At 42.5% G+C, this 23,616-nt stretch overlaps 1 protein-coding gene across 7 annotated transcripts; it reads right to left on the reverse strand.

The window, feature by feature from the left end:
• Positions 1–3,561: 3,561 nt before the first annotated feature.
• ZBTB24 (zinc finger and BTB domain containing 24) lies at positions 3,562–22,413 on the reverse strand. 7 transcript variants are annotated; one of them, XR_005956020.1, is made up of 11 exons: positions 21,282–22,413; positions 20,709–20,876; positions 19,442–19,525; positions 18,648–18,731; positions 16,321–16,402; positions 13,885–15,455; positions 11,753–11,817; positions 9,873–10,227; positions 8,019–8,265; positions 6,630–6,686; positions 3,562–4,485 (listed from the first exon to the last, which is right to left on the reverse strand). XR_005956020.1 is itself a non-coding variant. In XM_041478088.1 (6 exons), exons 1-6 carry the CDS (start codon positions 22,249–22,251, stop codon positions 14,642–14,644), a joined length of 2,202 nt encoding a protein of 733 aa, XP_041334022.1. In that variant the 5' UTR covers positions 22,252–22,413; the 3' UTR covers positions 13,101–14,641. The 7 variants fall into 7 exon arrangements, 2 of the variants coding, with proteins under 2 accessions (XP_041334022.1, XP_041334023.1); XR_005956021.1 differs by lacking the exon at positions 3,562–4,485 and adding an exon at positions 4,497–5,829 and having other exon boundaries at positions 8,023–8,265; XR_005956019.1 differs by lacking the exon at positions 3,562–4,485 and adding an exon at positions 4,497–5,829.
• Between the last annotated feature and the right edge of the window lie 1,203 nt (positions 22,414–23,616).

Raw genomic sequence — 23,616 nt, forward strand, 5'->3', positions numbered from 1 at the left:
GTTATAACTTTTTTCATGTGGTGTGACTTCAGCCAGCTGTCCCCTGCCCAGTTCCCATGCACTGTTGTCCTAGATCCTGTCTGTATGACATCCAGCTGGACATCCAGCCATCATCTTTATCACCAGGTCTGTGACTTCTGGCACAGGATCAGCTTTCTGCTACTTGATGTGATGAGGCATTTGCCTGCCCTCAGAGTTCCTGAACACTGCCTACTGCCAGAGAATGAATTTCTGGGCTCTGACATCTGCTCAGATCAGGTCATTTGGACTCAAATCATATACTGTGTTCTGCTTTGATCTCTTGTGGAACACTGGAGGCACTGGGGTGCCAGCCACAGAGCGGACCTGCCATGGGTGACCAAACCAACAGCAAATAAAAAAATCAATCAACTGGCCTCCTAACATCGTCCTCTGATAGTCTTCAGAACTAAAATTGCTTTCCCAACTTTAAACATCTGAATATAATTTAAAATTCTTGCAAGAAATAAGAGCCACTAACCTCTGTCTCAATACTGAGTATGCCAAACCATATCTTTTCATAGCAGTAGTCTCTATTACTTACATTATTTCATAGCAGTAGTCTCTACTACTTACAAAAAGTAATTTGTCAGGAAATGTGGGGTTTTATGAAGAAAATATCACAGTCTATTTTAATATTTAACCCAGAACTATGAAGTGAAAAAAATTACTCTCTAGGCAGATTGATTTGAAGTGTTCCTACAGAAGATTTAATTCCTATATAATAATCTGTGTATAGTTTGCAGAATGCTTCAGAAAATGGAAGGATGAAATGTGTTACAGGCTTCTTAGCTGGCTGCAGATATACAAAGATGTTTTAGGTTAAATAATCTTCTTGTTTTGTAGCATTACTAAAGAAAAACCTTGCTAAAATTAACACGATCTTCATTCTCAGAGCCTCTGGAGATCACTCTGGGGCTATGCCCTCTTCAGGCATTCAGTTAAACATTTGTTGATTTGCTAAATTTGTTCCCATTTAGCAAGTAAACTTAAGGTCATTACTTTTCATGAAATCTGCGCACTTAAGCTCGGACAAAATCAGGTCTCTCCAAATACTTCCCTAGTTCAGCCTTCCCCATCTCACCCTGGTGCTGCGCTGTGAGGTTTAGCAGCCCATGCAGTGAGCCCAGGAGCAAAGGGCACTCAGCACAGCACTCTTGGCAGAGCTGGGAATTGGGGTGGGAGAGCTGCACTCTGATGGAGTCCAGGTTGCCCTGGCACAGCAGGCCTGGTTTAGCCTCGTGTTTGCATCCCAGCTCCACAAATGAGTGCTCTTTCCTTTGAACCTCCAGTGCACTTGGTTATGGCCTGTCTTTCCAGCCTGCGTTTTGATCTTAGACACACCTTCTCTTCTTTTAATGCTCCCCTGGAGCCATCCATGCACCAGCTCTGCATTGCATGTCAGAGAGATCTTGCATGCAAGAAATCATTGACACTGGCAGTCATTTTGGGTTCTGTATTTACACCCAAACATAACCTTAACAGTATTGCAATAACTTTATAAACAATATTTTTCTCTGTTTCAGTGGCAGTAGTCACTTTTTTTTTTAATTGAGACCATCTGCTATAAATAATTACTTAAATCTTCTGCCTGCTTTAGCATTTCCTGGTTTTAACCTCATGCAGCCCAACCTGATTTCAAGGACATTACTTTTAATTTGTAGTAGTCAGAGCAGGATCAAATGTTTGGCCTTCACTGAGGCCACAGTCCTACAAACATTTTTTTCTTGTTTTTTGTCTGAGATGTCATTTTATCATATCAGTGCTTGTAACTATATAATCATGTTAATACTATTTCCCATAAATTTTAGGTGCACTGAGATATGTTCATAGGTCTTTTTCTCTTCTCCTGTAAAAATACTTTTTGACACCTTGTGAACATTTCTTTTTAAGCAAAAAAAAAAAGTTTCCAAACAATTCATATGTGTTAGATGACATGGTTTTATTTTTGCTGTAAGTGAAAGTCATCATGGTCTGTAAAAAGCTGTGTGGGAAATAATGCTCTGCCTTACAGCAGGGCAGGAAAACCATCTGGGAATTACGAATTGAAGGTCCCACAGTTAATTATCTTGCAGGCTACTGTAGGCCTTTTGTTATATGTAGGTACAGCCTCCAGTGTTTGGAGGATCTCCATGTCCTTGACCACTTGCCGACAGGAGGGAGAAAGTGCCCATGGGATCCATCTCCATCCAAAGCCAAGCTCTGCAGCCTCTGTTTTGAGTGAGGCCATTAAAACCCAGGCACCTGTTTCCCACTGACAGGCTGCTCTCACTACGCTCTTTAGAAAGTTCTTCTTCACAATGAATGCTGTCAGTTTTTGATTAAGTAGCCTCCAGTTGGCATTTCAGGAGAGGTGAAAATACTATGGCTTTATGCAGCTACATTTATTTAAAGAAGCATGTGCTGTTCCATGTGCCCCAGCTACAAATGGCCAGTACTTTTGAGATTAAGTCAGGAGACACTGTGAGTAGTGACAGTATTAGAAGTGACTCCTTGTAAAATATCCTTTATTTCCTTCCTTCACAGCACTAATCTGAATCCTGAAAACAGTCCAACATTTTGCGATCTCTGTGATTTTCAGGCTGTCCTTCTCCCACGCTGTGGGAGGACAAGCTGTGCCTCCTGCAGGCGCCGGCACGGCGATGGATGCCAGCAGAGCTCCATAAAGCTTTGTACCGTGTCCCACCCCACCCCATCCAGCAGAGTGGTACCAAGCAAGGAGGATGCTGCAGGCATCCCTTGTCCAAGTGGGGACATCAGAAAATCTGAACAGAGCAGAGCCTGGAAACTGCTTGGCTGTCCTTGTTGTACACTGTGGCTTCTTTTTGCTTCCTCAGGATTAAATTCCCACTCAGTTTTAGGAGGGCCTGGCTATAAGGTCATGGATCCTACACCTTTCAGATTGCACAGAGCCAGTGGCAAGGCAGCAACTTGAAGTGAATGTCGCTGGCTGTGAATATATGCAGCTTTTGGTTTGTTCTCTGTAGGTTTGAAAGTTATGCTATTTTGCTACTGTTAAAGACGCTGTCTTTCTGCATGGTGTGGTAACATAGAAACAACACTATGAATTGTTCTCTCTGTGTTAATGCTTAAATATTTTGTTCTCTTCCATCAAGCAAACTGCTCAAAGCAATATTCTTGTTTATTACATTCCTGAAAATCTAAAAATTTTAACAGGCTGGTCCTTTATGTTAACCTAGTGAGAACAAACTTCCAGTCTGCATTTGCTAAAACAAGGTTTTTCAGCTTGTGAGGGCAGAGCAGAGCCTGGAGGTTTTGGGAAACACCTCCCTGTCTGTCAGGGCCCACCTTGAGCTGACACTGAGCTCTGCAGCCACGAGTTTGTAACCTGTGGTCCTGGAGATGCCCTGGCAGCTTCCTTGGTTTTGCCATAGGGTTTTCTTGCTTGAGTAACATATTTCTTGTCCAGGTGGGGAGCTGGCCAGAAGGTGATGTGGAACTGTGAACTATTCCTATGGTGACTCTTGTTGGCCATCCCGGGGATTCCTCTTGCTTTGTGATAGATGGAGAAGCTTTCATCTAGGGAAGGAGTTGGGGGATGAAGGGCTGCAGTTGTGGTGCTCCCTTTGCTGCTATTCACTGTACAAGTCCCTTGTACCAGCTCCCTCAAGCTCCCTTTCCTTCTTTCACACTCACCTTTTTCCTTTCCCTCAGAGCTTTCACTGAGTCTTATGCCAGCAAAGCCTGGTTTAAATCCATTTTTTAGCAAGTAAAGAAGCTAATGAAAATGTACCCATAAAAAAGCACTCTGGATCTCTGTTGTTGGTCTGTAATGACTCTCACCAGAGTAGCTCAAGATACTGATCGTGGCAATTCCCTATGGCTGCTTGTGATTGCTGCCACTGTACGGATGAGGAAGGTAGAAGAAGAGGGGATGCTCCAAGCACAGGCTCAGCTCTGCCTCCCTTCGTGCCACTGCCAGTGGCAGAGGACAAGGCTCCTGTGAGCACAGTCAGGGCTGTGAGGGCGGGACATGGCTGGCTGGGGTGGGATACACAGCTGCTCCCAGCCCTTGGCAACTTGCACAGGAGGGCGGGCAGGATACTTCTTTATCTAAATGAAATGACAGAGCTGAATAAATGGAGGGCAGATACTGAGTCAAGGAGGCCAGAGTGCTCCTAGAGTAGAAGATTTTTTCCAGGGTGAGGAGAGGAAGCAAGCAATGGGAGTGAGAGCTGTGAGGAGGTGAAGAGGATCCTCCACTCTGCCTGGGAAAGGATTTGTGAGAGAGAAAAGAAATGACTCTCAAGGGTAATGACTGGGGAGAAGCAAGCATTAGGTGTGCTTGGGCTTGGGGGATCATGGCAAGGACTTGACTTCCTTTTCTGTAGAGAGGAGCCTGGCTTTGGTGGGGGGGAGCAGGGGATCCACTGATCCTGTCATCCTCCATCACCATCTGACCGGATCACACTGAGCAGTCAAGAGCCCCATCAAGTTCTCAACAAGCTTTAAGGAAAGTGAAGAAATATTTAGATTTTTTCTCTGATTTTTTTTATTCTTCTTGCTTTGTTTGAGATCCTTTCTCAGAAAATGATTCATAAAAACAGTAGTTAAATTTTAACTGAACAGTTACTTTGGCTGCTGCCTTGTGGCTTGCAAAATTACTCCAGCAGACTAATTTTGGAGTGGGATGTTTTGTCCTTTGACACGATGCTCCCATACCAGCAGTTCTGTGCAATTGCCTCTGTCCTTTCATCCCATTACAGTAAAATGAGGTTGTGTCCCATTAGTTCCAGCAGGTGCTGGTTGCAGTGCCCAGACACGTGCCAAGCATGGAATCTCCCAGAATATTATTGGCTGACAGAGGCATCTCCCACCCTTTTCAGATATCGAAGTTATTTGTCCTCTGCCCTCAGGGTAAAGTAGGTTTGCGGGAAGTATCGGGAAAGCAATCTAAGCCTTAAAATAGAAAGGCATACAGAAGGGAACACCTTTCTTAAGGGTGGAAAGCAACTTCTAATTAAATAGGGGGAGAGCAAGTAGCAATCTCCTCCTTTAATGCATCAACACATGGACTATGTGCAATATGGGTAACAAAACTCTTGCAGGGACATGTTCAAGGTTGACGGATTCCAAATGAAATCCACCTTAAAATTACTGAAGCAGTTTTTGGTATATTGTCTCCTTCCCACACGACATGGCAGCTTCTTTCCTGAGTAGCACAGGGAAAGCATCCTCCTGGAGGAGGATGATGGAGCTGTAGTCAAACAGTTCATGTGAGCTGCCACAGCTCCCCTGGGTACACGCAAACTTGTTTCTACCTGATGTGTAAATCAAGTAAATCTATGGGTCATTAAAAATGACAATTTTTACCCAAACAGAAGGTGCAAAAGGTGCAAGATGGGGTCTAGCACAAATACATTGGATAACATCATTGGAAAAGAGGATTCATAAAATTTTAAGTCCTTGGTGACACCCACCTTGGAAACAATTCAACAGCCAGTCCTGTTTTTTTTCCAATACCAGCTCATGTTTTGTTCTCAGAGATAAGTATGCCCTGGGAGCCTGGGCTTGCTCCTGTTCCAGGAGCTCCAGCATCAAAGAAGTGACTTTTGCCTTTTTCTTTCCACTCCAAGAAGCTCATAGCATTTAGTGCCTTAAATCCCACACACCAGGCTTCCACCTCCAGCAGCTTTCCTGCTTGCCAGTGCTACTACATTTTGCTCCATCCAACCTGAGACCTTGAGGTGAGAGCAGATTCTCCTCACAGGCAGACTCTTCAGCATCTTGGGAAAGAAACTTTTCAGCTGCACTTGGCATTTCTGATCTCAGCGCTGGCTGCTGCCCAGCCTGCTCAAACGGTTTGCAACATTGCCAGTGGGAAAGCTTTTATATAAGGGAGCATAAATAATTTTCAAAAGTGCTTTAACTGTCATAAAATGTCTTAATGGGTAGCATTTAATCTAAACAGAAAATCCCAAATGCTTATGTCAATTATATGAGTTGTTTTTCTTAAGTTAGAAGTTAGAATGTTCTTTTTTTATTTACATTTTATTACTTTATGCCAGTATGAGGGAACATTTTCTGTTAAATTTAGGTCATGTTTGTAATTTCTCGACTTTCAGGGTTTTATGAGACTCAGAAGTCCCCTTCCACCCACAGAGTTGAGGCTGCTGGCAGCAATGCCTAATGCTTGCCCAAGCCTGAGAAGTTGCCTGAGGTCCAGGAAATCTAGAGTTAAAGCTGACTTTTCAGTTACTTTAAAAGCATTTAAACAGGTGGTAGGTGTGCCTGGAGATCTGTAGCTAATCTACTTCTGCATTTCTAGGGTCCTGTCCACAAAGGTGAGTATTTGAAATAGGCAGTGGGTGACCATCATCCCTCATTTAGGCAAGGACAAGGGGCTGGTGGAGCTGAGCCTCAGATAGGGAACATAAGAGGACAGAGACAAGGTGACAGATCAAAAAGTGTTTTCACTAAAGCAGTCTCTTCTGCTAATACAAGCAGATTATAATTCTGACTGAAAACCAAACCTTTTGCTTTAAGGGAGATGAAAAGCAGTTCCCAGGTTATGTGAATAAGATCAGATCAACAACTTGATTTTTGTGGAAATTCACCATTTGCACAGTCAGATAGATGGGGAAACATACCTTCAAAAGTAGGACCATCAACTGACTCTCCTTCATCTCCCTTTCCAGTTATAGTATCTGCAGGGTAGATAAAAGTAAGCATCAGAGACCATGGTTATCACAGGCATTTGTCACAGGGCTCTCAGTGAGCAGCTCAGCTGAGGTCAGAGATGTGGGTTGCCCATCAGCCTGGGGGAACAACTGCTTCCATCTTTGTTTCACTACTGAAATTTTGACAGACCTTTGGGCGGAACCCTGCTTCCATTCCAGAAGACAGTCTCTCTATTAATTATTTCCTGCAGTGTGCTTAACTGCTGCTGCTCTGAGAAGGTCCAGCATCTCCTGCTGGGAGAGCTATGGCAGTGGCAGCGCTGAGCCACGGAAGCAGTGCCCCAAAGAAGGGCATCTGTCAGAGGGAGTAAGGTTAGAAGAAAGAAGGATGAAAATCCAGCTGTCATTTTTTGGTAAGTTAAGGCCACTAACTTGTCTAAGAAAGGAGAATTGATAAGAGTGAAATTCCTGCTCAGCTGAATGAGGCACTAAGGAAAACTGATATTTTCTTTTTTTTTTTTTTTTTTTTTTTTTAATGTCTGGTTTTGCTACATTGTTTAGACATAGTCCAGTTATCTTAGTCCTCTACAGTAGCAAACTTAATATTAGATTGCTTTTATGGACTACATAGATTTTATTCATTTGCTTCAAGCCCTCACCACTCCCTGCGGCTTCCAAACTTGTGCTGGGGCTGAAGCCCAAGGGGTCACCTCTGCCATAAATTTGGTCACATGGAAAACCAGATGCTGGAGCAGCCCCACCACCATCACTGCCATCGGCATCCACCGTGCGGCCGTGGCAGTCTGGCCACCCTGAGTTTGAGTCTGTCAACAGGGCCCAGTTCCACGGCAACACCAGACACCAGCCCACACCCTACCCTGCATTTCTAAGCACTTCCCAAGCCTAATGTAAGCAGTTTTCAACCCTGTGGGAGGTTAGAAAATGCTCCAATTTCTGTTTTCCCCTGAAGGAAGGAAAAGCAGGTTACACAGAAAGCATGTGGCAGAGCAGAGGACTGAAGCCAGCTCTTTTCAGAGCTCTTGATGGATGTTGTCAGTAATACTTAAAGGATGAAGAGACTCTTGCTAATAGCAATTGCCCAGCAAAAAGTGGTAAGTAAAAGCAAACATGAGAGAACTGCTTCCCCACTCCACTCCCAGCCTCCAGTGAGCCCCTGCTCAAGGGATTCCTGGTATCTCTGTGTTTAATTCCCCCTGGCAGCTCTTTTCCATTTGAATTTCTTTGCTTTTCAGGGAAATGTGAAAGTCTGGCATCCACAAATTTCTGCGGCAATGAGATTTACAGCTTAATTACACCCTGTGTAAAGTGTGTGCCTCCTTTTGATGCAGAAACTCCTACCCACAGCTGTATTTGCTGGGCACTGCTGAGACATCATTCCCGCCGGCAGCGCGTGCACGGAGCAGTTCCAGAGGGCTCGCGGCTCCCACAGCAAAGCTTTGTGCCACCGCGGCAGCTTTGCTCTCTTCTGGCTCATGCAGCATGTGCAAAAGCTGCTTTGTGGGACAGCTGCAGGTTCAGTTCAGGCTTCCATCAGCACAGCGGGGTCAGGTCACTTTTCATCTCTGAACTTTCACGTGTCAAAGTCCTGTTGCAGATGAGACGGTTGTGATTTTCATGCAGAACAAACCTATGTTGAATTAAAAATAACCCCAAACAAACAGATTTCTCATTTTAATAACAATGTGCACTTTTCCCCCAACTGTATATCCCACTGGCTTTATAAAGTGATACATTTTTACATAACCACAGAGTGAGAACCAAAAAGGTCTGAGCTAAGTGTTGCTAAATTACAGTGTCTATAAAAAACCCAGACTGAGAAAGAAATCACAGGTTGCAGATGGGCCTCCTCCAGGTAGCCCTGAAGTCTCTCCGGTCTGGCTCAGTGGTAGTTTCCTACAGTGATTCATTAAGGCAATGCATTTTTAAGAGTTTGTTGGGATTTGCAGCATTGCTGCATTTGAAGAGCTCCATCCTCACAATATCAGAGACTAAAGAAGACCAGATTCTCAATGTTTAGCTACCACAGCTGCTCCCTTGCCTGAAAGATCCATGCACAAGATATTATAATTTCATGTGATGATGTTCTCCTGCTGAAAAAATGCAGAAAAATGAGGCAGACAAAACAGTTTGGACAAGGAAACATCTTAAAATGGTAAGACAAGGCAGTTTTAATTCACAGCCAGGTCCTGGGTGGCAGCAGATGAGCTGAGGTGTGACCGTAGGTAACTGCAAGCAGCACATGCAAATGCAAGGATGTTTTGCGGGCTGTGACTGAGTGATGCAAAGGAAAGCCCTTTCCTTCCCCCTCTCAAAGGTCGGCAGCACAGCTGCTGGAGCCTCTGTAGGCTGTAAGCTAAGCAGAATCTAATTTTGGTAGCCAGACCATATGGCTTTTGCTATAGCCAAAAAAAGTCTATAGCAGCCGTATGTAAAGTCCAGAGCAGAAGCAGCATACCCAGAGTCAAATATAAAATCAGCTTCAGAAAATACTGTCTTGGCTATCTATTCTTCCCTACGTCCATATTTTTACCTTGATACAGATTAATACAACTGAATTTTATTGGGCTTTTTGAAACATCTCTTTGCTCCTTTTTGCAGCACAGCATTTAAGGATTAAACCCAGAGCAATCCACTACACATAATTTTTAAAAAAAATCCTGAGATTGATGTATTCATTTTGTCAATGTGCTTGAATTTACACACAAGAAATTCTGTTATTGAAATTTAATTCTGCACATACATAGGACTGGCTCCCATTAATCCTTTTTCTTTGAAAAAAATTACTTTTTTTTTAAACTGATAATTTCTAGACATTCTTACTGTCATTGTGGGCAAGAAAGGGAAATAACTATAAACATAATAGTCACCTGACAGTAAAAATAAAAAAGAAAATCAATGATTAGCCTAAAAAGTGTAAGAGGACTATTTTTCTGAAAATTTATGTTGGGTTTCTTTTATAAAAAGAGCATGCCAAGAACCACCAATTACTTGTTGTCTCAATCTACTCTGCTTTTTATTTCTCCACTTCTTTTCTCACCACTTGGTGATTCAGGTGCATTAAATTCCATTCAGCAGGTTACCAATTATGAAAATGACATATTAAAATCCTGAACTGGGTGACTAATATTAATTTTAGACTCTATTTATTACCTCTTTATGACAACATGATATTGTTCTGTTTGTAGTACTCACATGAGGATAGCTGTTCTGTGGGTGGCAATAGTTAGATGTGAATTAGCTTGCCAGCTGTGGCAGATGTGCTATGATTCAGTTCAGAGAGGAAAACAATTACCACAAAGGAAAATATGGAAAGCACACGAGGTTGTGCAGCACCTTTAAACAACGACCCTGAAAGCCTTTCAAAGGTTGTGCAGCAATGCTCTTGGAAACTTGAAGTCCTTTGAAGAATGCACACACACCCTGACATAAGACCCAAGAGTTTTGCTTCTGTGTGATTCTTAGAGGGTTTTCTTGGTCCAAACTTCTCCACCTGGTGCAGCTGCAGCTGTTTCAGTTCCTTCCAGTCCAAAATAGCATCTGAAAAAAACTGAGAAGCAGAAGAGAAAGCAGACAAAATTAATTAAAAAAAATTATACATAAGCACATACACATGTATTTGAGAGAGACTCCTACATGATGGTACTAAAGCAGAGCTGCTAGGGGTCACCGAGAGACATCTTGGTGAAGGGCAAGTAAAATCACTGAATCATGGAATGGGTCAGGTTGGAAGGGGCCACAGTGGTCATCTGGTCCAACCTCCCTGTTCAAGCAGGGTCATCCCAGAGCACACAGCACAGGATTTTGTTTAGACAGTTCTCCCTGCAGTGAGGGAGACTCCACAACTTCTCTGGGCAATGTGTTGCAGTACATTCAGTCACTCACACAGGGAAATTCTTCCTCATGCCAGAAAAATTTGCAGGACAGGGTAGGAAGTTTGCTAACTAAAGCAAAAGTCTGCTTCCTGCTATTCCAAAGATACTTTCAATTAGATAGGATTAAAATATTAGCCAGAAATGACCAGTAAGCGTACTACAGTGAGATGCTGAGAATATGCCTAGATGGGTCTTTCCATTTGGAAGAATTGCTTGGAACAGATATGATCAGTAGTCCCTCAGCTGTGGAAAACCATTTATTGTTCACCATGTTTTACAGAGGATCTGAAAAGGGATAGAACATAGAGAACTGTTGTAGCTCATGGGACTGCAACTCTGCAAGAAGCAGACTCTTTAATTAGTCTCTAATGACTAAGTAAAACAGGTCCTGAAATCATAGCTCTGAGAGTAGGCATTACTTCTTCCTTCTCTGCTCTCAGTGAGAACCTGCAGTGCTCAAAAGGACTAGGAAAAAGGCCTGCATGGATGGACTCCTGCCCATGTGAAGATAAGCATGCCCAGGAAGGAGCCTTGGCTGCTCCCACCCGCCGGGGCACGCCCGCTGTGCAAACCAGCCTCCTCCCAGGCACTCCCAGCTCAGACTCGCTTCTCTGGGATAACCATACTCACACAGGGTACTGGGAGACACAGGGAGACAGGAAACGTACCCAGCTGCTGTGCTCACACAGGCACAGGGTTTGTGATTAGGAATGAATCCCGTACTAGCTTCCACAGTTAAGGTGAAGTGGGAAAAGACTATAAAACCCCACATCCAAGCACACCAGGATAGGTATTAGCAAACACCAACCATGACCTTCACCACGATGACTAACCAGCTACAACACTGAAACGAGTCTTTCAAACAAAGAAATGCAAGCAAAACTCTTTCCTCAACAACTGGCAAGATCAATGCCAGGCTCAATATCCTTAATTTTAACCTGTGAATAGGCATTCAGTTGGAAAGAGTTTGTCATGAGGCAGAATCCTCTCCTTTCCCTCTTAGATGCTAAGAGAAAATTGCTGTACAATCCCTAGTAGCACTTTCATTTCCTATTGGCAGGGTAATTTGCTTTTACAGCCCATACGAAATAAATACTCTGATACTCATTTATCAAAACCCAAGATGCTGGACTGGAAAGTCAAGCAGGGGAATTACACACACAACAGGAAAATACAGGCTCCAGAGTGTGTTTGCTTTACCTCTTGGGGATTTGTTTCAACTTGCACCTGGAGAACCAACCAAAGTCTTCAGAAAAAGCCAAAATCTGGTAAACGTGCATTTGGGAAAAAAAAAAAAGTGAGATCCTATTAGAGTTCAACTACACTGGGTAACTTACAAATTGAGCAGAGGTAACACATAATGGTGTTAAATGCTTACAAACCCAGATCTTTCTGTAGTCCTCTTACTGCCCTGCATTTACGTCTAAAACCTTAATCTCATTTTAACATAGAAAGCAGCGAGACGGATTTGTTAGGATTAGTCTATGTGAGAAAAAGAGAAATTAAGGTGTTTACTGGCTAAGGAGTTAAGATATTTAGAGAGCTGTTCTGAAACATAGTTTCTAAGGGATGCATTTTTTCCCTAAATCATTATTAGTGGCAGCTGGACTGAAAAACAAAGCTGAAGTGGTTTCCTTTCTAATTCAAAGCAATCCTAGACTTCAGCTGAAGCCTTAAAAATGTACACACAGAAAAAGGATTCATTTCCATCTTTTAACAGAAAGGCATTCACTAGAAAGAAAGCAAATGGCGTCCAAAGAGCAACATTTGTTGATATGAGAAGCCACGCCAGCTTCTTGAGTGCAAGCTACAATATGTGCTGACAGCTTAAGCAATGCAGGGTGCAAGATTAGTCATTGCCCTGCTATTCACAGCAGCTCATTTCTTCACTGGTAATCTGCAGAAAAGCAAAACAAAGTTCCAAACACCAAACTTCAGGTTTTTTAGTTAAAGGGAAAGCACTGAGAAATCAGTATGTGGAAGTTTCCCGTGTTTAACTGCAGCATGGAACTGAACCCTGCAAGGATAACTGCACAATGAACAAAACAAAGTTCAAAGAAGAAAAGTATTGAACAGTTCCTTTTCTGGTAGCCTCAGAATTTAGCTTGTAACTTGTTTTTAAGCATTTCAGGATTCGCAGATATATGGCAGACAATGAATTCTGTGCAGGTTCCTGTAAACTTATGACCAGACAGTCTGGGTGCACTGTACAATGTTTTAGATAAAAGCAGAAATTTTAGGATTAAACTGCCAGAATATTTATTGTAAGCTTATATAATTAATCAGCAAGATTGTCATAAGTGTTGTAACAGGCTTTACTATATTTATTTATCTGCTCTTAGAACACCTAGACTTCAGGCTTCTCAGGCAGAACTGCAGAATATTCTGGTTCACTTTGGTAGCAGAATGGATGCAAATTTCATTTCTCCATTCTGACAGGAAATGTGAAAAGCCTAAACACCTTTGCTGTGGGATGTTACTTTTTGGATTTTTTTTTTTTTTTTTTTTTTTTTTTTTGATTTATTCCACTGTCTACCCTTATCATGATATTTATTCCACTGTCTACCCTTATCATGATCTATTTATATAAAAGTGATCCAGTATTTTGATGACATGGAGATACTTAGCCAAACTTCTGCAGCATGCAGTCAGGAGCAGGCCAAGTAGTCTGGACTTGGAACAAAGGATTTTATAAAAAATGTGGATAATTTTGCTTTTAAATTCACCACGTTTTTTAGAATTTTTTGTTTGTTGTAACATAAAACATCCATGTAAATCACAAGTATGACAATTTAAAGCTGAAATGACAATTGAGTATGTTCTTTTAAGTAACAGTGGCATTTTATCTGGATTTTAGCACACCAATGCAAAGGTGTTACCAGTAGTCAAACCTGAAAACAGAAAGCATGTATTTTGGCAAGGCATTTTATTACGATGTCAAATCTTTTTTTGTTAGCAGTCAGTCATTGAAAACAATCTGTACACATCTAATTTAGTCACCAAAAATAGCTGTACAACTTTATGTGATGTGCCCCATTTATGTAACTTGTTATGCTCTGAAGTGATGCTCTTCATTGTTTGAATTCTCACATAAGCAATTATCAGTCTTAACATATATTAAAGTAAGATTACGTTCTTTTCTCAAAAGTACAAAAAATAACACTTTAAATATACAGTGGCTCCTAAGCTTAGACAGAATCCTGTCAGGAATAGGGTTCTGCACTTCAACAGACAGTGCTTTCAACATCAAGAGCTCTTCAAAGTGCTTGGCAGAGTGTGTGAACACTATCCCCACTTGCTAGATGATGAAATAAGGCACAGAGGTCAACTACCTTGCCCACAGTCACAGAGAATGAGAGGCAGAACTAACAGAGCAGAATCGGTGGGGTTTCAGTTCTCCAGTGTAACCATCACATCTCATTGCCAATATTCAAGTGCAATGGCTTAAATGTTGCTGAGGAGCAAAATGTATACAGCACATAGTAAACAGGAGGAAAGATTTGGGGCTAGTTAAAGGCTGCAACAGTTTCAACCCAAACCAAATGAATTTGGTAGTCAGTAACTCATAATGCACTTCAGGGAATGATTACATAGAGAATTATACATTAACCTGCAGAGAGAAAGCTCATTAAACATAAGAAATATGGTGTTAGCTTTGCAAAAAGTACTGGTTGTCTTCGCTTGACAGCAGCTCAGGTATAGTGCTAAGTTTGTCAGAGAAGTACTTTGTGATCCGCAGTTGTCCTAAACATTGTTCTCCTACCAGTCAGGTGAACTTCTCGGAAGAGTCACTCAGAAATACAAATAAGGGCTAAATATCTCCTCAGGAGGCAGAGATGTGTATGAGGCACAAAACCGCCCTTTAATTGCTTATGAGATACTTGTGAAGACTAAGTATGGTAAAGAAATACCAATCCAGAAAAACAAAGTAGTCTAAAACAAATATCATTAAGGAAATTGAGTCACTCATCCAAAATCATCAAGAAACACATCTTTGGATAGCTTATGTTGCAAAAACCCCATGTGTGATGTGTAATCTCTGCTTGGATGAGAAGCATTTTCTGGCCTAGCCCTCTGCTTATAAGCATTTCAGAAAGCCTGATCTTGGATAGGATGCTCATGAGATGACTCATTTACTGACAGAGGCTGCTGATGGGATTCAGAAACAAGTACACTTTGATTCTGTTCTTCACTGACTTGATGGGAAGGAACTGTATTGTGGCTAGAGTGAGACTGCTGACTTGATTCCTGAGCCAGCTGCACGTGCTGAGCTGGATGCGAAGATCCCGCCAAGTGGATTTGTTCATTTTGTCCTTGATGAGCATGGAGATGTTCTAGCGCTTCCTTGGAAAGAGTGATGACATGCATTTGTTCAGGTTGGGCAGCCTCTATTTGGTTTGCAATCACATTGATACTTTGAATTTGTTCTGCTTGCTCCTGCTGAGCTGAAAGCAACAAGTTTTGCAGCTGCTGCGGCGGCTGCGCAAGGAGCGCAAGGTTTGCAGCCTGCTCTGTCGTCATGCTGGGGGCATTTTCTGCAGTCACAATACTGATGCCTTGATTGTGGCTGGGCATGAAGTTGATGTTGTGTACTGCATCTGTTACCAGCAGCTGAATTTCCTGCCCTCCCGAGGTGGCAAGTTGGTACTGCTGCAGCTGGAGAATGTTTCTCACTTCTTCCGGATGAGCGTTGGTGCTCGGGGTGGCACTGGCTTCCTGAAACTGCTTTTCCTTGCTGTGAATTTTCAAATGAGACTTCAGGTTGTCCAGACGAGCAAACTGCAAACTACATTCTGGGCAGGCAAAAGGCTTTTTGCCTGTGTGTAAGATACAATGTCTTCTCTTAGCACTGGAATCGGAGAAGGATTTTCCACATATATCACAAGAATATGGCTTTTCTCCTCTGAAAAAGGAAAGAATTTGATCTCATTAAAATATTCACTTTGACAATGCTGCTTTCTGAAACTTATTCTGTAATAAAATACTTAAATGATTACATTGTTTTTCTAAATTGTAAGTACTTAAAGGGTAGTGTTAAATGATCCTCTATTTGACCTCCTGATTATCTCTATTTGACTTCACAAACTGTTATATACTCAGAGCTACAGAGATAACTGCCTTCCTCTCATAAAACCAGAGGTACAAGCTCCATGCTGCTAGACCTTGACAAGAATGCAACAACTTTGCACAATTCTAAGCACTGACCATTTTAAGAACATTCATTAACAGTATGGGCTTAAAAACAAAAAGAAGTTTTCAAATCCTAACTTTCTGCCGCGTCAAAAGGAAAAAAAATTTACTGGAAATGTTTTCTTAGACAACAGTTCTCCAGTGATTTAAAATCTAACATGTCCTTACGCGATGCATTGCACTGACAGGGGTAAAAGACAACTAATGCTGTTAAAGAGACAGGATAGCTCACAGGGCAACAGGACAACCTTGATACACCATGGCTACTGTTCAGCTCTCAAACAAAACCTACAGCAAAATTTTCACAAAAATAGCATAGCAGTTAAGTACATTGTCAGTGAACAGACACGAAACACCAAAGAAGACTAACAATACCTTGGCACATGAGCATTTAGGACTTCAGTACTTTTCACTACCAATTTTTTCCTTACATAGATTAAACAAAAATGTTACGTTTTTAACAATCATTCAAAACGCAAACAAGTCCTGACTGTTCTATAGTGAAACAAGCACTACTTCTAGTTATAAGAGTAGAATTACATTTTAAAAGAATGTAATGAAAATAAGACATACTTTACCTGTGAATTCTAATGTGAGTCTGAAGTGAACTTTTAGCTGTAAATGATTTGCCACAAATCTCACAAGTGAAGGGCTTCTCACCTATCAAAAAGAAATGTGACTTCACTTTTGAAACAGCACTTTTCATCAGTTCATTAAAAACATTTTGTATTTTACCATACACAGTGTCAAGTGAACACTGTTGGCTCCTCACGCTTCTGCCATGGTTCAGCAGATATCCAAAACTGAATGAACTCAGTAGTCAAAATGAGGGTATGACATTTCTAGCATTTCTACCCTTTGAAGATGAAGAATTAGGTGATCCAAGCCCCCAAAGCAACAAAAAGCTGTACCTATGGCACAGATGTGGGTGTTCCACAGGGAACAGAAATGCTCTGAAAAAGGCTGTCCCTGAACCCTGGCATTAATGCCACGTTCACATGCAGCACCATCCAGGTGAGTAAGCCCAAACTTCCAAAGTTTGGGAAAATTAATCCATTATCTTAACAACTTGCCTAGCTTTCTATAAGGCTTCATCACACTAGGCCTATGATATTCTGGAAACACCAGTTAGAAAAAAATTAAATTATCATGAGTTAAATAAAATGTGAGTTTGTATGGGGATTTTTTGTTTATTTGTTGGGAGTTTTTTTAGTGCATTTGGAATTCTGATGTATAATTGAGTAGAAGCAGAGAGGCCAAATTAAATTATAAGGTTCACAAGAAACAGATACTACCCAACCAAAACAAATCCTAATTCACACCATAACAAATCCTTGTAGCACTGAGGCTCTTTAAGACACCAGACACGAGAATCCAGATCACCACTGTGGTAATTCATACCATCAAAGCACACCAAACCCAGGGATTGGGCAGCAGCCAGTTTCCAAGGAAGCTTCCCATTTAGCATAGAACTGCAATGCTTACCAGCTTTCATGTGAATTTGGAGGGCATGGATAAAGGATGAGAGAACAAGAAACATTTGTCAGAAGGGACCTCTGATCACCCAGTCCCAGCTTGCTACTGAAAACAGGAGTAACTTCCCAAGTAGACTGTATTATGACACAGTGTTACCAAACTGCTGCCAAAGGAGAACAGTTGTATCTATGTTAATACCTGTCCCCCAAATGCCTTGGAATTTTACTTTGCTTTTGAGATGGGACAGATGAATTATTATTTCTACATAATTAATACTGGTATCTTGCCTGTCTTTTGTAGTAGCAAAATATATTGCAAGGCAGTTTCTGCTAAAAATCAGCTTAGCTCATATATTTTTGCAACTTACCTTGCTAGTAAGCTTCCTCTTCTCATTTCCCACCCCAAACTCATTTCCCACTACATTTAGAGAGCTCTGTCAGCTTCAGATACAAAACTCTTGCATGTGTCAACACTGAGTTCTCCTCAATACAAAATTATGTAAGTATCACAGGCTAGCACTATTCTGGATAACTAAAAGCTCCCAGAAGCACAAGTTTTGACCTCAGCATATCCCAGAAAATTTAAATCTTTTTCGCTTAGAAAAGAGAAGGAAATGAATGAGATAAAGTATGCTTGAGAATGAGTTATGTATTACAACTGCAAACAACACACTTAAGAATAATTTGATTTTGTGAGGAAACAATTGCCACTGTTTCTAATTACTCTAAAAGACAAAATTATTCACATGTCACCTTATGAACTTACTCTTCAAAGGGAAGTATTTTATGAAGTTTATGCCTTGCTATTATGAGAGGATAGATCAACATTTTTATCTCTGTTATCCAGTGATTCATTACCAGCCTGCCCTCTAAATCTCTTAAAACATCCTCTGACGCACTTGCATTAAATCATCCCTCCCAGCCAACCTCCTCTCAACATCTGGTTTATTACGGCACAGTAAAAGCTAAATGGAAATAATTATTTTCCTGGTCACAGCACTTTTCATAAGCACCCATCCTCATAGACAGAGGTGTCCAACTCATTTAGGACACACACTTTCTGTTGCTTCTCAGCTCACTGCAAGCCTGATACATGCTCAATACAACTCTCCCAGCAAACTGAATTCCCAGTCCAGGATTCTGTGATGGGAAAGCTACTGGCACTTTCTGCAGCAGGTTTTATAAAACTGGGGAAAAAAGCCCTCTTCCTGTAATAGGAACTGCTTCTGTGCTGCTGTAACACAAGCTTTTTTGTGCTCCTGCATTCTTGATGTCAAATCTCTTTATTAGCAACACAGGCATCATTATGTACAAGTAGAGCAGAAGTTCATTCCACAGAGACAAGTGTAATTTGCCTAAAATAGTTTTGTCCATGTAACTTCGAGAAAAAACAAACCACAAACCCCACAAAACCCAAGGTACAACATTACCTGTATGTGTTCTTAGATGTTTCTTTAGCTGAGCTGCATCCATGAATTTGCGACGACACTGGTTACATTCCGGCAGTGAACGGCCTTGTCGCAATAACAAAAAAAGTGTCAGTGCATAAGTGATCCCCTGTATCTCTTCAGTGATCTTTGTTAAAGCACTTTCCTGTAAAATAACCACTTTGATATAATATAGAGATAAAACAAAAGGTCATTCACTGCCTTCTCCCTATCTTAACTGTCACACTCTTATTTCTCAATTTAGTATTACCACAAGGAAAGAGGGGACTGACACCTGCTCCTGCCCAAAAACACCTTCTCTTGAAGCTTTCTAAATTCTGATTTTCTCCACCACTTCCTCTGTGTGTAACTCCATCCCGCTCCAGAAGTGAGAAGAACACTTCCTAAAGCTTGTATGCCCTTACTAGTCCAAAGCAGTGGGCAACTGCAGTGCAATTTGCACACCAGGCAGCAGACACAATTGTTTATACAACTCCCAGCTTCTATGTAGCATGGGCAGCAGGGCTAAAATAATCAAGTTGTATGTCAAATACAGTGTAACTAATTTTTAATCATCATAAGAGCCTTTCTCAATTAAACACGTTTTTACACATTGCATTTACTGTATACCATTATGTCTTTTTCACCCTATCCACTGTTATACCTATCCAAGATAGGACACATCAAGGTAGCAGACTAAATCTGTAACTGAGGAAGAACTTTCAGCTTAAGTCAATCTTTAGAAAGACAAATCAGCATGGATCCTAAGCCAAGTCCTTAACCTAAACTTGTTATACCTGTGTGTAGTCGATAGTGGCTCTTGAGCTGTCTCTTTTGGCTGAAGTACTTCCCACACTGATCGCAGGTAAAAGACTTCTGCCCTGTAGAGAAAATCACTTATTATAATGTAAGCCACGTCCAAAGCAAGCATAAGGAAATAAATAAAATACAAAAGTCAGCTGTGAGGAGCCAGTTCAGTTTTGATTTGCCTCAACAATGGTTGTCAGAGGCACATGGGAGAGGGGTTGTACATGTGCCATGTCCAGGAAGCACCTAGGAAAAGACGGAGGAAAGCCTTGTCTCTGGGGAGACTTTTCCTGGCAACCAGTTCATGTCTCACATGGGACAGGCAGTCAGCAGGGGAACACTGAAGACACTGTACCCCAGAGACACCCTCCAGTCAGATGGCAAAAGGTGTCTGCCAATGGACTGCACTGGGATATTGGACTGGGCCAGCGGTCTCCTGCCAGCAGGCAGACTTTGGGAGGAGCTGGGCCATGAAATGTAACTGCATCACAAGCACCGAGGATTTTTGAACTTGCTTTTTGAGTTGAGCTTTTGGCTTGGGGGTTTTTTGAGACTGTGCTTTTGCAGCTTGGTGATTCAAGGGACTTTTTGAAACTTGCTTTTGAGTCAGGGCTTCTTTAGTTTTATGCTTTTTCCCTGGCCCTAGCCTGCCTTTTGGCTCCCCTGCCCTCGCTGGCTCTTACTCGCCCTCAATCTATCCTGCCTCCCCGTGTCCCTGACCAACTCCCTACCTGCCTCGTGCCAGCATCCAACCCCACCCACCTCCGAGCCAGCCCACTGCTGTGATCCTTACCACAAGTGTGTCCAGGGTTCTGGCCCAGGGCTCTGGGCCTCTGCCATCTGTCACCACAGGAGCCATGCTCAGCATGCAGTGTGCACACCCCCCACCTCGTGGACATGGATGGCACTCCCCGACCTCTGGTGGTAAAGCCCTCTTTTTCCCTCTGTCTCCCCTCTCTCTCATCCCATTCCTCTCCCATTTTTCTTCCTCTTGTTCTGTCCTTTCTAGCTCTCTTTAGTAGGATAACCTCTTTTCAGTTTGTTTTCATTACCAATAAAAGATTCTCAGATACAAAGTTTGTCTCGTTTGACATTATTTTGCTCCTGACCATCCATTTTAAAGAACTCCTCACAGTTTCCCTCAGTGGAACGTGACTTATGAGTGGAACCAGCACACATAAGACGGACCAGAAGTACCTTTTTTTCAGAAAGGCAAATTCCTGCAGCAGAGAGCTACATTTGCCTTGAAGTATTTACCTGAATGTAAGCTCATGTGCTCCAGAAGAGAATGCTTTGTTGTCAGAGCCTTACTGCAAATGGTGCACGTGTACGGCCGCTCCCCGGTGTGCATCCGCTCATGGACTTGAAGAGAATGCTTCTGGGAAAAGCCTTTGCCACACTCACTGCATTTAAAAGGGCGCTCTCCTGAAAGCAAAAGATGGCATTTTTAGGAATAGATGCAGAATTTTTCACTAGATATTCTAAGCTGATAGTGAGATGCACTGCAGTGTTGTAGCTACTGAAAAAATTAGTCTCGATTAGTGGTAAAGAGGCAAGCATCACACAGGAATAAAAGAATTCTTTAGCTATTGCCATATAACTCAGTGCTTAAACAATGAAATTGTTAATTACCCTGAAATCTAGGTGAGACATAAAGGTTCTGAGATCTGCTGACAAGAATAAAACAGCAAACAGAGAACACACCGTAATTTGGACCAGCACGCTATTTTGGATATTCTTGCTGTAGTCCACAACCAACACTAAAAGAGTCACTTGCGTTTGGCAACATCCCCTAACCTAGCCCAATAGCAGCAGTCTGTGAAGGCCTACCTGTATGGCTTCGCTGGTGAATAGCCAAGAAGTGATTGTACTTAAATACTTTGCCACAGTCTTTACAGCGAGCTTCAGAACCCACACGTTTTCTTTTTCCATCAGTTCTCTTTGCCAGTCCCTTCTCATCCTCATCCCCAAGAAGTTTATAATCTTTTAGTTTGATTGATCTCCTTATTCTACGTTTGCTGTAACGGCTCTGAGTGCTCTGTATTCCTTCAGATTTGGGATCATAGTTTTCATCTTTCTCAGCTGACAGATCAACAGCAGCCTCTGAGCCACAAGCAGGTTCAATTTCTTCTCCATCTTTCCTCACTGAAGCCTGTTCACTGGCAACTGTTTCTTCTACTTCAGTGTCTTTTTTCATATAATTTTGTTCATTTTGCATGGAGTTGTTCTCTCTCAGCTGCCCATCTTCAGCAGAATTTGCTACTGATTCTTCTTCTTCTTCTTCCTGGACAACCTTGATTTTCCTTGGTCGCCCCCGTTTTCGCTTTGGTGGATCATCATTTTTCCTGTCACTTGCAACAACAGAGGCAACACTTTCAGCTGGAGCTGGCAATGCACTACCTGGGCTGCGGCTTTCCAGGTAGTCTGTACAGGCCCATACCAAGTCAGTTACTTTCAGCAGCTCTGCAGTAGCCAGGATTTGTTCTGTGTTTTTCTCACTGGCACAGAGGCAACCAGTGTAAATAAATTCTAGCAGAACTCCAAAGGTGTCTGCAACCATACCCTCCAACATGTAAACTGACTGCCCTATTTCACCCTCATTTACAAACATCATTGAGAAGTACTCACTACTGGCAGCCAACAAAGCTTTATGGGCTCTGAATTGCACATTCTCCACTATCAGAGTAATGTCACAAAGAAAATCCTTTTTCCTTTGTTCCTCAAAATTAGCTAGAATGGTATCTTTGTGAGCTTTGGAGTGGATGATCAGTTTCTCAGAAGGATCAGCTGTTTTTGCCATTTTAATTACAAATATTAAAGGAGGTGCCTAGAAAAAACAGAATAGCTTTAGTAAAGAATTATTTTAACAGTTGGCATTATAAGACCCAAATATCATTTGTTATACCAGTAATAGAGTTCAAGAGTGTCTGAAGCAATTCTGAATCCTCTGAGTTTTTGAAAAATCAACACTATTGCTGACACGGAATTTCTTCAGAAAGTATTTTAAAATCCTATGAAAAGGCTAGATAGTTTTTTAGATCACAATTACTGCCTATCTTTTTTTTTTTTTTAATCTCTGATGTACTGTGAACCCTGTATTATCTAAAAAAAATTGCTATCCCAGCTTCTGAAACTAAAACAATCAGACAGGAACAATTCCTTGGTCACAGCTCCTTAGTACAGCACTGGCTTTGCATGGCAAGGCTTTGGTAGCCGGGCAGTTACATGGGTGGCTTCTGCGAGAAGCTGTCAGAAGCTTCCCCAATGTCCTACAAAGCCAACACCAGCTGGTTCCAAGATGGACCCACTGCTGGCCAAGGCTAAACCCATCAGCTGATGGTGGTATCACCTCTGGGATAACAGATCTAATAGCGCAGAAAGAAACGTGCACAACTGCCGCTGGAGAGAGGAGCGAGAATATGTGGGAACAGCAGCCCTGCAGACACCAAGGTGAGTGGAGAAGGAGGGGCAGGAGGTGCTCCAGGTGCCAGAGCAGAGATTCCCCCACAGCCACTAGCACAGACCATGGGGAGGTAGCTGTGCCCCTGCAGCCCATGGAGGTCCATGGTGGAGCACAGGTCCACCTGCAGCCCCTGGAGAATCCCACACACCAGAGCAGGCTGATGCCTGAAAGAGGCTGGACGGGCCGGGGCTGGCACCGCGCCTGCGCTGCCGCAATGAGCGCAACACGGGCGGGACTTGGGGCCACAGAATCACAGAACAGCCGGGTGGGAAGGGGCCCGCACGGATCATCCGGTTCCAGCTGCCGGCCCTGCGCAGAACAGCGCCCAACATCACACCGTGTACCAAAGAGCGTTGCCAAATGCTTTTCTTGAACTCTGTCAGGCTTGGTGCTGTGACCACTTCCATAGGGAGCCTGTTTCAGAGCCCAACCACCCTCTGGGTGAAAAACCTTTTCCTAATATTTAAATAAATCCTCCCCTGGCACAACTTCAGGCCATTCCCTCGCAAACTGTCAATGGGCGCCACAGAGAAGAGATCAGTGTCTACCCCTGCTCTTCCACTAACAAGGGAGTTGTAGACTGCAATGAGGTGTCCCTTCACTCTCCAGGCTGAACTCTCCAGACCAAGTGATCTCAGCTGCTCAACACATGGCTTCCCCTCAAGGGCTTTCACTATTGTCATAGCCTTCCTCTGGACGCTC

The sequence above is a fragment of the Pyrgilauda ruficollis genome, unplaced genomic scaffold, assembly GCF_017590135.1.
Source record: "Pyrgilauda ruficollis isolate IOZ18807 unplaced genomic scaffold, ASM1759013v1 scaffold43, whole genome shotgun sequence".
Classification (NCBI taxonomy): domain Eukaryota; kingdom Metazoa; phylum Chordata; class Aves; order Passeriformes; family Passeridae; genus Pyrgilauda; species Pyrgilauda ruficollis.

What these genes read in the sequence shown, in the direction of transcription:
- ZBTB24 (XM_041478088.1), bottom strand. Translation starts at nt 22,251, where the DNA reads ATGGCAAAAACAGCTGATCCTTCTGAGAAACTGATCATCCACTCCAAA. An exon ending in CCACTATCGACTACACACAG is followed by an intron (nt 18,732 to 19,441) that starts GTATAACAAGTT and finishes TATTGCGACAAG; the next exon opens with GCCGTTCACTGCCGGAATGT. An exon ending in ACATCTAAGAACACATACAG is followed by an intron (nt 16,403 to 18,647) that starts GTAATGTTGTAC and finishes TCTTTTTGATAG; the next exon opens with GTGAGAAGCCCTTCACTTGT.